General features: G+C 40.8%; 1 protein-coding gene across 4 annotated transcripts; it reads right to left on the bottom strand.

The window, feature by feature from the left end:
- Positions 1-3,705: 3,705 nt before the first annotated feature.
- On the bottom strand, positions 3,706-13,486 carry tcea3 (transcription elongation factor A (SII), 3). Of its 4 annotated transcripts, XM_073485282.1 has the most exons (14): positions 13,250-13,470; positions 12,429-12,491; positions 12,163-12,268; positions 11,668-11,773; positions 6,799-6,870; positions 6,591-6,659; positions 6,231-6,293; positions 6,064-6,138; positions 5,474-5,634; positions 5,274-5,329; positions 5,015-5,170; positions 4,749-4,895; positions 4,165-4,236; positions 3,706-4,065 (listed from the first exon to the last, which is right to left on the bottom strand). In XM_073485282.1, the coding sequence occupies exons 1-14, from the start codon at positions 13,316-13,318 to the stop codon at positions 4,057-4,059; spliced, it is 1,224 nt and encodes a 407-aa protein (XP_073341383.1). In that variant the 5' UTR covers positions 13,319-13,470; the 3' UTR covers positions 3,706-4,056. The 4 variants fall into 4 exon arrangements, with proteins under 4 accessions (XP_073341383.1, XP_073341384.1, XP_073341385.1 ...); XM_073485283.1 differs by lacking the exon at positions 6,799-6,870 and having other exon boundaries at positions 13,250-13,469; XM_073485285.1 differs by lacking the exons at positions 3,706-4,065; positions 4,165-4,236; positions 4,749-4,895; ... (5 more) ...; positions 6,591-6,659; positions 6,799-6,870 and adding exons at positions 8,494-8,574; positions 8,684-8,744; positions 8,861-8,983; positions 9,067-9,591 and having other exon boundaries at positions 13,250-13,486.
- Positions 13,487-13,763: the final 277 nt, after the last annotated feature.

Genomic DNA, 13,763 nt, shown 5'->3' with positions numbered 1-13,763 from the left:
GTGAAGTGTCAATTACTTTTTATTGCCTGAATGATTATGCTGTGGACACGTTACCTATCAAGTCTTATTTATTTACATTTATATAGTGTCGCAGGAAGGAAGGAGTCCTAAAACCCAGAAATATGTTGGAATTTTTGCGTTTTTGTTTTGCTTTCAATGGGTTTTTGGTTGAAAGCCTGAAACAAGGTCTGTATTAAACACAATCCAAAGAGATTTTCACGTTCTACAACATAATATTTGTCAGTTAACACCCCATTGTTTGAGTTATAAAGCATTTATGAGTCATAAAAAAGGTGGTTGCTAACAAGTACCTAAATGAGACACAGAAGTTGTTGAGGACATTGAACGTCATCACGATGAACACGGACACTCATCTACTCACTAGTCCATAACACATATGATGTAGTTAGAAGTTTATTCTGGTGATGTGATGTTGAAGTTGTGTATTTCTTGTAGAGCATTAGCTTTTTACTTCTTGCAATTGCATTTATGCTTCAAAAATCATAAAAATATTGTCAATGAAGATTATCTTGCTAAACAAAACAAAACTTCCACAGAGCTCATTTTCTGTAATAATCCAAAATCCAATTGAAGAATCTCTTAGGCTTTTTGTTGCTAATTTCGGGGTTAGTTTACAAAAACACATCATTCCTGCACCTACAGAGAGGTTGTAGACTGGCATCAAATTCAGAAAAGGCATATAGTTACAAAAATCAAAGAAGCTGATGAGGTTAAACATGAAATATATTGTCTTTGTACTGTTTCAGTTGATGATCTGTTAAAAAGGGATTAGCAAATAATCACATTCTGTTTTTGTAGACAAAGAAGACAAGTTAACAAGACAATAAGCTTTCAGTATGAGCTGTGCCAGCCACCACATTACATAAGCCATGAATATATTCAAATATTCGGTGTCTCTGTTGTGAGAGTTCAGGTTTAAGCTTTTAAAGACAAGCTGTAAAGACTGCATGATGCAGTGTTTTCCCTGCAGTTAACACACCACTGAGTGCAGAGTTAATGTTGAAACATTCAAGCAATGCCTGTTTTTCATCCGACGAGAAATAATTATGCCTAAATGTTCTGCTGTTCAGTGACGTAAATCCATCCTGACTGACAGCCACTTTCACTCCTGAGGTCTGGCTGTTTTGAAGCAGACGGAGTTATCTGATTGGACGATGCCTGTATGTTGCTGTAAGTGATGGATTGGCATAACCTCTCAAGAGAGACTGAAACATCTGTACTGAGTTTACATCACCAAGTGCCTTGACATGGCATGTCACACAAGTATGGATTTATATCCAGTTCACTGGAAAACATAATTATTGTCCCAACCATTCATAAAACTAACCGACACAATGTCAGAATAAATATTGTTAACGTGCATTTGTGTCAACCACATATATGTTGAAACATTCTTTATGTTACAACTTCACTTTTCTTAAACAAAATTTTCTGCTTAATCTTGTCACAACGCTGTGCATATGCTCTGGTTAGGATAAGACACAAAACACTCTGGGTTAGGGTGAGGAAAAGCTCATGTTTTGGCTAAAAATACCTTGTCCCGAGGTCTCCTTATAAAAATATCCAGTGGTTTCAAAGTTACAAATGTTTAAACACTGTTTAAGAACCGTGGTCACTGCTACGGCGGCCTGTAACGCCACCACCTTCCCCTCCACCCACTGATGTGAAAGTCAGGTAATAACGATGTAATGTGATATTACACATTTTGTACAAATGTGGTACGAAATCTATGAAGCTTAATTTTACAGACCTGCAGACATGGATTTTTATCAATCTGGAGTCAATTTGAATGCAGGTTTCACTGATATACAGCCCTGTTTTTACCCTAGAACTCATAAACTAAAGGTTGAGATACTAAAATTCGACACATTGACTGTTAACATGTGTTGTGTTTCATCACTATTGGAAAAGTAAAAAGGCTGTATAATAATGAGGCTAGAAAGGCTAATAATAATGACACCATGCACAAAATTCTATTACCTTTTATTAGATAAGACTCTTTATAATGACCTTTAAATTTGCATGAAAACGCTGAGCCATTATCCGAGAGTATTATTCAGTTGGGGTGTAGTATGGACAGTATTACTGTCACAACAGCTTTTATTTTCTCACATCTCTAATCACCAGTTGGTCTGGTACACTGAGGTCACAGAGCAGAGCAGCTGCTGCCAAATGAACATATGGGAAATTATGTTGCAGAATCCATTAACAAATTATGACAGAAATAATTTTTTGGACTCTGCACAGGTTATTTATTTTTGCTTGCTTGTGTGACAATTTCCAAGCTAGCAAGTGGATTTTGCTTCTTTTTTTGTAAATTCCTGTCTATCTGATATGTTTAAGTTGAACTCCAGGTCGCATTTTCCTGCTTACTCTGGGATTTCAGGCTGAAAGAGAGACAATGATCACTACACCAATGCACCAGTGTAGAATAACACAGTGATGCTTTCTGAGCAGCACATCAACACAGGACTGTTAATGGTGGAAATGATGCAGAAGAAGCAAATGAATGTGGTTTCGGCTCACAGGAAACCAGATGGTGGGTATTGGGCCAGAGGGCGTCCTGGATGCTTTTCCTTTCTATTATCTCTACAGAGATACAGACCATATTTCTCCCATTAACACCAGCCTTATAAAGTACATATTGAATGCACTGTATGTAGTACAATTCTTTCAGAAACAGAGTTAGTGGAGTACATTTTGCACCAACATATTTCTTCCTCATATCAAGAGGTTTGTTTAGTTGAATCTTCAGCAGCACTTCCCTCTGGCTTCACAAACCTGTTGGACTGGCACTAATGAGCAAATCTTAATTTGCGCTTAGTAACGTGAGGAGAGGAAAATTCAGCTGTGGGAACTGATGCTGCCTGTGGTCTGAGTAATGATGAAGTGTTGCCATCTACTGTATGTTTTCAGCGGTGCGACAGGAAAACTTCCTCCAATACAAGTGCAGTAAAGTCACATTTGAGACGTGTACAATGAATTCAGGATTGATTCATAATTAATAACGTGTCAACTGTGTGATTAAAAATGCTCCTCTTGGAATATTTTGTAGATGAAGAGAACATTGTGGATGCAATGCTCAGTTTGTATTTCTTACCTCAGTTCAGTTGTTCCAGATGTGTTGATAGAGATAATAGCAGAGAATGTAAAGAACTGTTTAAAGGGGCACTTTGTAGTTTTGGAGAATAAATTCAAACTCAGCATTTTAATATTTACAATGTTAATGAGGTAATAAAACAAACTCAGAGATATTTTTCTCCATAATTGAATAAACAAGCTGTTCTCAGAGGAAAATAAGGTCCCCAGAACACTGTTTGAAGCTAGAAAGGTGGCAGGGTCCGCCACATATAAACAAAGTGAAACAGTATGAAATTGTGTTGTCCTTTAAGGTCAGTCTGTTTATTTAGAGGAGAGTTTGTTTATATTTTTATTTATTTGTTTAGGCGTAAAAAAAGTCAATCAATGAAGATCTTTCTCCTCTGATTAAAATGTCTTCCTCAAAACTACATTGTGCACGTTTAAACACGTTAAATAAAATTCTTAAGATGTAAAAATATGCATCTAAACCATACTTTGACCTCAACAATTGTGACAGACGCTGCTGCTGCTGATGATTTGGGAAGTAACTCTGAGACTGAGTGACACTTTTTTATTAAATGTGATTTTAAAAAGCCATCATACTGATGATTTAAGCAGTTTTATTGGAATTAGATATATACATAGTGAACAGCTGTAACATGACACAGCATGTTAGCTCAATCATGACAGCACCGTGATCATTAGTCATTGTTCATAACAGTCATCAAACTGACGTTCATGCTCAGTCTTCGGTTCAATATAAAGCCAACCCTGATTATTAGCACACACTTAAAAATCTCAAAATGTCAAGTAAAAATTGTGAGAACACCGTTATCTGTTTAAATCACTAGCTGCAATCATTTATAAACTCCCCCCCCCCGCCCTCCCATTATAGAAAATACGCAGGTCAATAGTCTCAGGAAAAAAAAAAAACGTGGTTTCACCTGGAAGGCATCAGCAGAACTGAAAATGAGGAAGAGAAACAACATTTATTTTTTTTAAATGATTAAAAAAACTACAAAAGATATGAGTTACTGAGAGAAAGGCGGAGGACAGACTTACCTTCCAGCGGTTACCACACTCATTACACAGAACAAATGTGGTCATTGGCTCATCAGCACTGCGTGTCTGCACCTAAAACACACACACACACACACACACACACACGCGTACACAGAAGGTTGTATAAGCTGTAAACAGCAGTGGCAGCTCAGGATGTCTGAGGGCAGGGGTGAAAAAAATAACAGGGCACAAGCTGTGTGTGGTGGGGCAAATGTATGCAGAAAGGGCACTGGAAGGGCACCCTGGAGGGCACTTTATCATGTTTAATTAACCATAGGGGCATAAGAGAGGGCTCTTTCACAGCGTTTCTTCCAACATGGGGGCATCAGGTGAATGCATCAGAATTCATAAACCAGTTGAAGAGTTTGGTATGTGTAGATATGTTCACATATTATAGATATATTAGAGATATTGGGTACTGATGAGCAAACCATCTTGAACCCCCCGGCCTGCTGAAACATCCACGCTGTAACCTGTAAGTTATCCCTTCTACCTTCTTGCATTCACGTTTCTCTCTCCTAATGGTTTGTTTTGCTTTGTTGAAACTTGTACTTATATGTTAGTGGTCTGTTTGGCCTGTTTACCTGATTGTAGGTGCAGTTCTTCTTCCTGCACTTGCCGCACTGCAGCAGGTCAGTGGTGGTGCCGCCAGTTTTGGCCATTTGGTGCTCCCTGATGGCCTCCTGCGTGAGAACGTTCCTCAGCTGCTTCAGCTCATCACTGGCCATTTCCTACATGAAGACAAAGAAGTGAATATTTGCAGCAGAGGGGGCAATGTGAGGTCCTGTAAGTGAGGAGTTTGAGAAAGGAGTTCATCAATTGGTTAGCATGCAGCTGCAGCGTTCTGTACCTCAGCAGACATGGAGGCGATGCGGCTCAACTCGATGCTTCCAGCGAGGACGTTTCTGCGAAGTCCAGGGTTCTTTGGGTCCTTTAAGTTGCTGATGCGGCTGCGGACTCTGTTTTTATATTTCATATCTGTGGCCTTTATCTCCTGGTAGATATGTGCAATAATGAAGTCAGGGAGTGTAACTTTGGATTTGGATCATCACTGAATGAACTACAGGTCAGTCAAACCAGGCAAATCATTTACTACACTGAAGGATATGATCTTCAATCTCTGCAGCCATGCTGTCACAGTTTGTCCCAAAATCTTTGAAGTCGTCTGTGAAGACCAGAAAAAACATTGCATGTTAATCTGCACACTACAGTGATATTTGCGTGTGCTCCTGCAGTCTGCGTTTCTCTGTCAGCATATTATCTGCTGCCTGTGTGCTCTTAGCGATAAGAAGTGTGATCTTAGCCTCACTGTCTGTGCGCAGGGCGGCTGCCAGCATCTCGATGCACTTGTCTCTGATGGACACTCCAGTAGCGTATTGAGGGGACAGAGGACCCCCAGAAGAACTGAAGCCAGGTGACATGGGGCTGGTCGGGGTGGTGGGAGTTTTAGGGGTATCGCTTTTTCCCTTTCTGCAGAATGGGACACATCACAACAATCACAGAGCAGAGTGTGTAAGTGTGATGTATTTGTGGTCTGATCTGACCTCAGGAAGGAGAGGCGTCAGTCACTAGACATCATTAAGGACATTTTTGCAGCCACAACGCCAAAACATAGAACAGTGGCAACACAAGAATGAGGTGTTCATTATGGAAAAGGTCACAGCTACAGTACGGCTGAAAATGGACATTTTTATGGAGATAGGGTCACCGTGGATAAAGAACCACAACATAGATAACCGCTACATCTTGTCTTGTTCATTGGCATCAATGGCATATTTTAGAAGATGACCCTCTTTACTGAAAACGTGTGTACTTTAACTGAACTGACTATAACATCATCATGAGGCTCATATGATTAAATTGTAAAGAACCTACACTGACTTGGATTTAGTGAGATACCTTTCAATGCTGTCAATAGAGGGCTTCCTCTGCGGAGGTGCAGGCTGAGAGGTCTTGGAGCCGTGAGACTCTCTCCTATAAAACAAAGTCAACATCATCATTGTTTTCCATTGAAACACACACTTTAATAAAAATTTGTCAATCAGCACTTTTTCTGTTTCATTTACCTTTCAGCTGTTAGCTTCTTTGCTGGTGGCGAGCTGCTTTTCTTTGAATCAGTGGATTCCCGCCTAAAGTCAGTGACGAGAGACAGTAAATACGGTTTCATTGGCAATGGTTATTTTCATGTCATTTATGAGTATGAGTGAGATTTAAAGGTCCTATGTTGTAGAAAGTCAGATTTCCTGTCGTGTTTGTTTATAAAGCAGGTCTGCATGTTTTATAAAACTGTGAAAATCAAATCGCTCAGTCCACAGAGAATTCAGAAGCTGTCCTTTAAATGAGCCGTCGGGACTTCTGTGGGCACAACTATACAGAATTGAAAAATAAAGTATGAACGCTATAAACAAAGCACATGCCAGTCTTACCTGTCAGGTTTGGAGTCAGTTGAGTGACGTTTCACAGGTTGGCCAGGCTTTGAGTCGCAGGAGTCCTTCCTGCAACACAAAAGAAAAAGAGCTGTTACACTGACACCATGTTCAAAACATGTTATACACATTTGGGATTATGTCGAACAAGAAGCAGCGTATATCAAAGTGCATGTAGAGTGGAATTTATTCCCCTGCTCTGGCACACCTGTGTTTTTCTTTTTTGACATCCACACTGGGCTTTTTGGGAGGAGGCGGTTTAGAGTCGGATGAATCGTTCCTGACAAAAGGAAACATTTGTTTGATTCTCAAACAAATCCACTCACAGGAAAGTGAAAGTATAAAACACCACGCTCCTCATGCACTGTCAGCCGACAAAGAGCTGTTTGAAGAAGTTGAACCACACAACCACCATGTTTCACACCCACAGATTGACAATTTTTACACTCCTAACTCGCCAACCTTTCTCTCTTGGCCTCATCGGAGTGTTTTTTAGACACTTTGCAATCCACTGAGTCTTTCCTGCAGAAAGAAAACAGTCTTTGTATCAAGAAAATATCTGATACTTGACTCTTTTTACAGTGAGTTACTGAAAACCTACTTGAAGTTAAGATGTGAACGTCCATAGATTTCTTAATAATGTTATTATTTATTATTTTCTTTGTAGCCACATAACAGCCTCATAACAGCCCTACACGCCGCATTACTGTCATATACTGACATAATATTGTGTCAATGTTTTGTGTAAAACAAACGAAAGACAGAGATTAAAGTCTGAGGTCACTGATCCTCGGAGACAGCAGCAAAGCATTTTTTTCAAGGACAAAAGAGAAACAGAATAATTCCCAGATCCCGGACCTGTCTTTCTTCACGTGGTCGGACGTCTTCTTCAGTGAAGGAGGTTTAGAGTCTGATGACTCCTTCCTGCTGTGGCAACAACACAAGGATTCAATGCAGAGGAGAAAAATGGTAAATTAAATTAGAGGGTTTTTTTTTTTTTTCCAAAATAACCAAAGCGCTGACTACATGCGGCCTCTAATGAGAACTCATCTGATCCAGACCTCTCCTTTTTCCCGTCCAGTGAGGGGCGCTTCGGCGGAGGCGGAGGGTGGAGGTGAAGAGGAAGTGGAGGAAGAGGAGCGTTGGGGTCAGGAGGCTCTTTTCTAAATGGAAATACACTTTTGAGCTGAGCTGAATCACCAGTGAGAATGAATATTAAAGGTCCCATATTGTAGAAAGTGAGGTTTCCTGTCTTGTTGGATCATTAAGCTGCTCAATGTGCTCGACAGTACTGTTGAAGTATAAACCAACAAACTGTCTTTGTTTTCATGATTAAACTGAATAAACAAACTGACCTTTAAGGACAACACCGTTTCATACTGTTTTACTTTGCTTATATGTGGCGGACCCTGCCACCTTTCTAGCTTCAAACAATGTTCTGGGGACATTATTTTTCTCTGAGAACAGCTTGTTTATTCAATGATGGAGAAAAATATTTGAGTTTGTATTATTACCTTATTAATATTGTAGATATTAAAATTCTGAGTTTGACTTTCTTCTCCAAAACTACATAGTGCCCCTTTAAAGAGACAGGACCTGAAATGGAGGGTGAATAGAGGTGCTAGTTGTCATCCAAAATAAAACGTATGAAACTTACAAAGAGCACAATATGGGACCTTTAATGTGAGGCCATGCAGTGGGCATGCAGACCCCTGACCTTGCTGGAGGAGGATGAAGGTGCAGAGGAAGAGGAGCTATAGGAGCGTTCGGGTCCGGTGGAATTTTCCTGATGTGAGAATCAACATTTGTTTGAGATTTACCTCAAAATCTCAGAATCCCACTCAAAAATCTTTTCACAAACATGCACCACAGCACGCCTGACCTCTCTTTCTTTACTTCCAGTGAAGGCCGCTTGGCCGGAGGCGAGGCGGGTCCAGGAGCATGAGGACGAGGAAGTCGGGAGGAAGAGTCTTTACCGTCCTTCCTGAACAAAGGTCACAACAGTACAGATCAGAGCGCAGCAACTCAAGAGTCCCACGATGATGTGGCATGCAATCCAAGCTTAAGACAAAATCTTTTTAATGAAGACACACCTGAAGAAGCATGCATCATGCACAGCGTGTTTCCTGTTTGGCTGTGAGTCCGGTTATAAAACTGCAGGAACAAATGTCAGCGCGTGTGAGTGACTCAGAAACGTTATGACATGCAGCATCAGCGGGAACATTTCAGCCAGTCACGCACTTCAGCTCAGGCAATGTAAGAGTCCCGACCTTTCCTTTTTCAGGTCCAAAGAGGGCCGTTTGATCGGGAGGAGAGGCCGAGGAGGTCGAGGAGGTCGAGGAGGAGAGGGGAAGCGGGTGGGATACAGAATACTGCTGTCCAACACTCCTCTCCTGAAATAAATAATTCAGTTTGAAGCTCTGCTGAGTGTTTCTGATGTGCACGTGCCAGTTTTTTTGAACCACTTTCCTCTCACCTTTCAAAAATTGGTTTGTGAACGTCAGCAGGTTTCTCTCTCTGAGTTTCACTCGGCAGTCTCTCTCGATGCGGCGAGTGTATCGTCTTCTCGTGTCTGTTTTCTTCTCTGTGTTTGTTCTTCGCATCATTTGCGTGGCTGTGCTTCCTAAGATCCTCTGGGTGTTTCTCCTTTTTCACATCTTCCATGTGCCTAATCCTTCCTGGTTCTTCTAATGGCTTTTCTTTCCTTGTTTCCGGCTTGTTTTTCTCACTCTGCAGGTCCTGCACATGCTTCTGTTTCTTGTTATCTATCTCCAGCGTGGCATCCTCTACAGGTCTTTGTTTCTTGAGTTCTTCTCGATGCTTCTCTTTCCTGATTTCTTGCGGATGTTTCTCATTTTGGGGCGCCTCCAGGCTGCTGAGGTCATTTGCGTGTCTCTTTTTGTTTCTGTGTTCTTCGTTTTGTTTTTCCTCTCTGGTTTTGTTGGAGTGTTTTTTGTCAGGATCGGAGTCCTGTTTCAGGTTGACATCCAGTCTCCTGTGACTAACAGAAACAAAGGAAGTATAACCTTAACCTCTGTTCAAGAGCCAGCAAACATTGACCAGTTTCACAAAAGTCAGGCTTGTTGTTGTAATCTAACGTGGGCCATACTCAGACAGGATTCAAATTAAAATAATTTCCTCAGATGCCACAAAAGCCCCTAATGAGCTTACAAAGTACTGTTTAATTTAAAGGTGCATTATGTAACTTTTTTCCGTAGCAGTTTTGGTTGTATAGTCCTAAATTCTTAAACTGGGGGACTTCTATTATCTTTTTTCTCACTCCACCATAACTCAAAATACTCCAAAAAAAAATTCTCTAATATTTATGAACAATAATGTGAACATATGACTTTAAGGTACATCTAAAACTCATGTTAGCTCTTGCAAAATGCTTCTTCTATCAAGAGCTCCGTCTGTTTACAGGCCTTTAAAAAAGTTGCACAGTGCACCTTTAACTTTTTCTTTGATTGTATGAGTTGACTGATGTTGAAGCATCGACAAGGAACATTCATCTTTTTGTTGATTCTGCTGCCCTGTGGACAAAAGCAGGATGCATGATGATGAGGTAATGTATCTATTTATGGCTATGTACGTAAGATTAAAGGTGCAATATGCAGTTTTTGAGAGGTAATTTAAATCAGAAGAAAACATCTTCATTTATTTTTTTTTATGCCTAAACAAACTAAATAAACAAACTGTCTTTGTTTTCATGACTGAATAAACTGAATAAACAAACTGACCTTAAAGGACAAAACAATTTCAGTTTTACTTTGTTTATATGTATATATTCTGAATTTATTTTCCAAAACTACATAGTGCCCCTTTAATAACTGTAATATGAAGATGGTGAGTGTCGTACTGTAGCACCAGACTACAGAGCAGCTTTGTTTCTCAGGCTGTGAGAGTCCTCAATTCATCCGTGCCATAAAAAAAAAATAGGTTTCATTTGAGGACCCATTCAACCCGGATAAGTCAGAATCCGACCTGGTTACAAGCATAAAGAATAACTACAATAGCTACGTACAACTGTGATCGTCACTGAGGTGGCTGCTGAATAATCACAGATATTTGTGGGAATAAAATCACTGACCAACACACACACACACACACACACACACACACACACACACACACACACACACACACACACATAAATCCCTTCTGAATGAGGATTTAAAGAAGAATTTGGAGCTTCAGAGGAAAAGTTCTTGCAAAAAGGCATCAGTATAAATGTCCCATATTTGAACTTGTGAATAACTAAATTGCAACCTTGGTAACATCAAGTGCACTGAACCTTAAAGGTACATTTCTGAAGTCCTAATCTGATCACAATGATACCCATGCATGCACATACACACAACACAACCGTTACTTAAAATTCACTGAGAACAGATGAATATATTTGATGCTTCTTTTATAGTTTTTATTTTAATTTTAATCATTAAGCATCATCCTCGGTGCTGAATATTGTCTTCGAACACCTGAGAGATCAGCCTACTCCTGACATTTACTGCTCATCTAAGAGATAATTCATTTCCCTCGAGGAACAAAACTGCATGTCAGGATGACTCAAGTCCACTTACGGCTGTTAGTGGGTAGAAAAGTGTACGTATTCAAAATGATGATGCAATGCTACAAAGGGCTGAAAAATAGAGGGATTTAAAAGCTTTCAGGGTGAAGAAACAAACACGTCTTTGCATCATTAAACATTTTAATTTACTCCTGGATATTCTGCCACAGTATCGCCTTCAGGCAGTCAGTGGTGACTCCTCACGCTTCCTTTCATCTTTTAATTTCTTAAGTGCTTTTTGACAGAGCTGTTGTTGCATCTGCACTATTTTCCAAATGTCATAATGAAAAAATCATCTGAACATGTACAAATACTGTAGGTCCTGCGTGGTGCATCATCATCATCATCATGCATTTCTGTCGTTATTTCACGTAATTTCTTTAGGTGAACTGAGCTCACACTCACCACTCTGGGTCTGACAGGTGCTATAGGTGGACTCATATTGACCAGAACTTTCACAACCTCTCTGCCTTTGTGCTAAATGTTACCTGTAAAAGAAGCACTGACCTGCTCTGTGACTCAGACGGTGAGCCGTTTGGAGACGCTGCTGGTTTGCCGGAGTCCAAACCGTTCTTGATTTCTGATGGTTTCTCAGAGTGAGAGGGGCCAGAGTCTGTGTGAGAAAATCAGTCAGTTCACTGATGCATGTGTTGCACAAACTAATATTTTAAAGTTTAAGTTCAGCCAAAAAAATTCAGTCATCATCTACTCACCCCCATGAAGTGAGGTGATGTTTTGTAGTCGGCAAAACATTTCTGGAGATTCACAGCAAAACGGCATCGTAGCATTCCCCTTAACAACTGAAGTAGATGGGGACTTGTTTTTTTTCCATCCACTCTAGTTGTTTAGGAGAATGCTGCACTGCTGTTTGCTGTGAAGCTCCAGAAATGATTTGTGGAATGTGAAAGTAGATAATGACTACCGTTTCACTTTTGGCTGAACTTTTCCTTTCACTGTCGCACACGTCATGCATGTGTGTAAATCATGTAACGGGTCAAGTACCAAGGAGTCTTTTCCAGTCTTTAATGAGGACCTTTGCCAGAGCAATGACTTCCTCGTCTGTGCAGTGCTTCCTGATACCATTCACAGACATGCCGATCCTCGTTTCCTGAAACAATCACGCATGTTAATGTACATTTTTGGCTTTAATAGTCATGCATTTGTCTTGTGGTGTTTTGCATTGTTTCAAGAATGTGAATGGGTTTAAACTAATGACAGAACTGTACTCTGACGCAAACTAAAGCTATCCATGACACACTGGAGCCTACCTGGAGAAGTTTGAGTGTCATATTGAACCCTTTCAGTTCCCTCAGCAGGTCTATGGCGCCCTCCTGCACACACAACACATAATAAGACTAAAACCAATCCATCTTGAACATCTTTATTTGCAAATATGTAATGACAATGTCATGCACATATTTGAGCGCATGCAAATGTGAACAATTCAACATGGACACCACAAACTGATCAGCAGGCAGCAACACTTTCACTTCTGTGTTTTTTGTTTTTTTAACAATATCATCAGCATATTTGGAAGAAATCAACAGTGAATCCGTAAATTCAAAGAATATATCACAGCAGCTTTTAAATCAATCGCAGTTTTCAACTTTTTTATTGACAGCTGCATGAAACACCAACTGTGCAAGAGCGCCACGGAGCAACGTCCTGTTTGCAGAGTCGGTCACAACACACACACGCACACACAAGCACACACACACACACGACCTTGCCCACAGGCCGCGGTGTTTACTTGCAGTTGCACGGGTCGCGGATCGATAAGGACAGCAGCAAAAGATCTGCAGAGTAAAAGTTGTCAACAGGCGGACAAACTCCCAGCGCCGGACACCCGAAACGTCCCGCGAGCGAGCGCGCTCCAAACACCTGTTGATCATTTGTTCCAGCACAGTCGGGCTCACATTACACGTGTGCACAGCTCACAAACACAGCGATTCAGACTGAAAATCAAACTTATAATCTCCGCTGCATTTCGACTTCCACAAGAGACATTCACGGGGCCTTTTTTTGCGCACAGCACGAGGCGGGCGGGCGGGCGAACGCGCCACCTGTGAGTGTCAAAATACCGTCTCACCGTGTTATTTCTAGACACCATCTTGTCCAGTTTTTTTGCAATCCGGATGAGATCTTCCTCCCGCGTCATCGCTGCATTTACTCGACTGAGCGCGAATGAATAATATCCAGAAGAGAGTTATCTGAGAAAAATTGGGTGAAATGAGGGTGAAAAAAATAAATATTTTGGATCCGCTGCAGGTCGGACTTTACGCACAGCGTGCTCCATTCAGCCCAGAGGCGTGTCCTGCGGCGGGATCCCAGCTGACCACGGCGACACATGACAACAACTAAATATAGACGTTGCATTGGAGCGGACACTTAAATACACAAAAATAAATAGAATAAAATAAAACAAAAGTGTCTAAAAATGTTTAAATACTTCCTCATTTGTGCGATTAAAGCAGCCAATCAGCGCCCTCAGCTTTAGTTTTTTAAATCTTAATGGCTGCATATCCTGTCTTCTGTATGTCTGTGTGTTCTGGCTGCAGCAGAGGAGCCTGACACCGATCACAGTTTACTACATGTTTATGAGC

The sequence above is a fragment of the Pagrus major genome, chromosome 17 (genome assembly GCF_040436345.1).
Source record: "Pagrus major chromosome 17, Pma_NU_1.0".
NCBI classification, from domain to species: Eukaryota; Metazoa; Chordata; class Actinopteri; order Spariformes; family Sparidae; genus Pagrus; species Pagrus major.
This window is presented reverse-complemented; position numbering and strand designations above follow the sequence as displayed.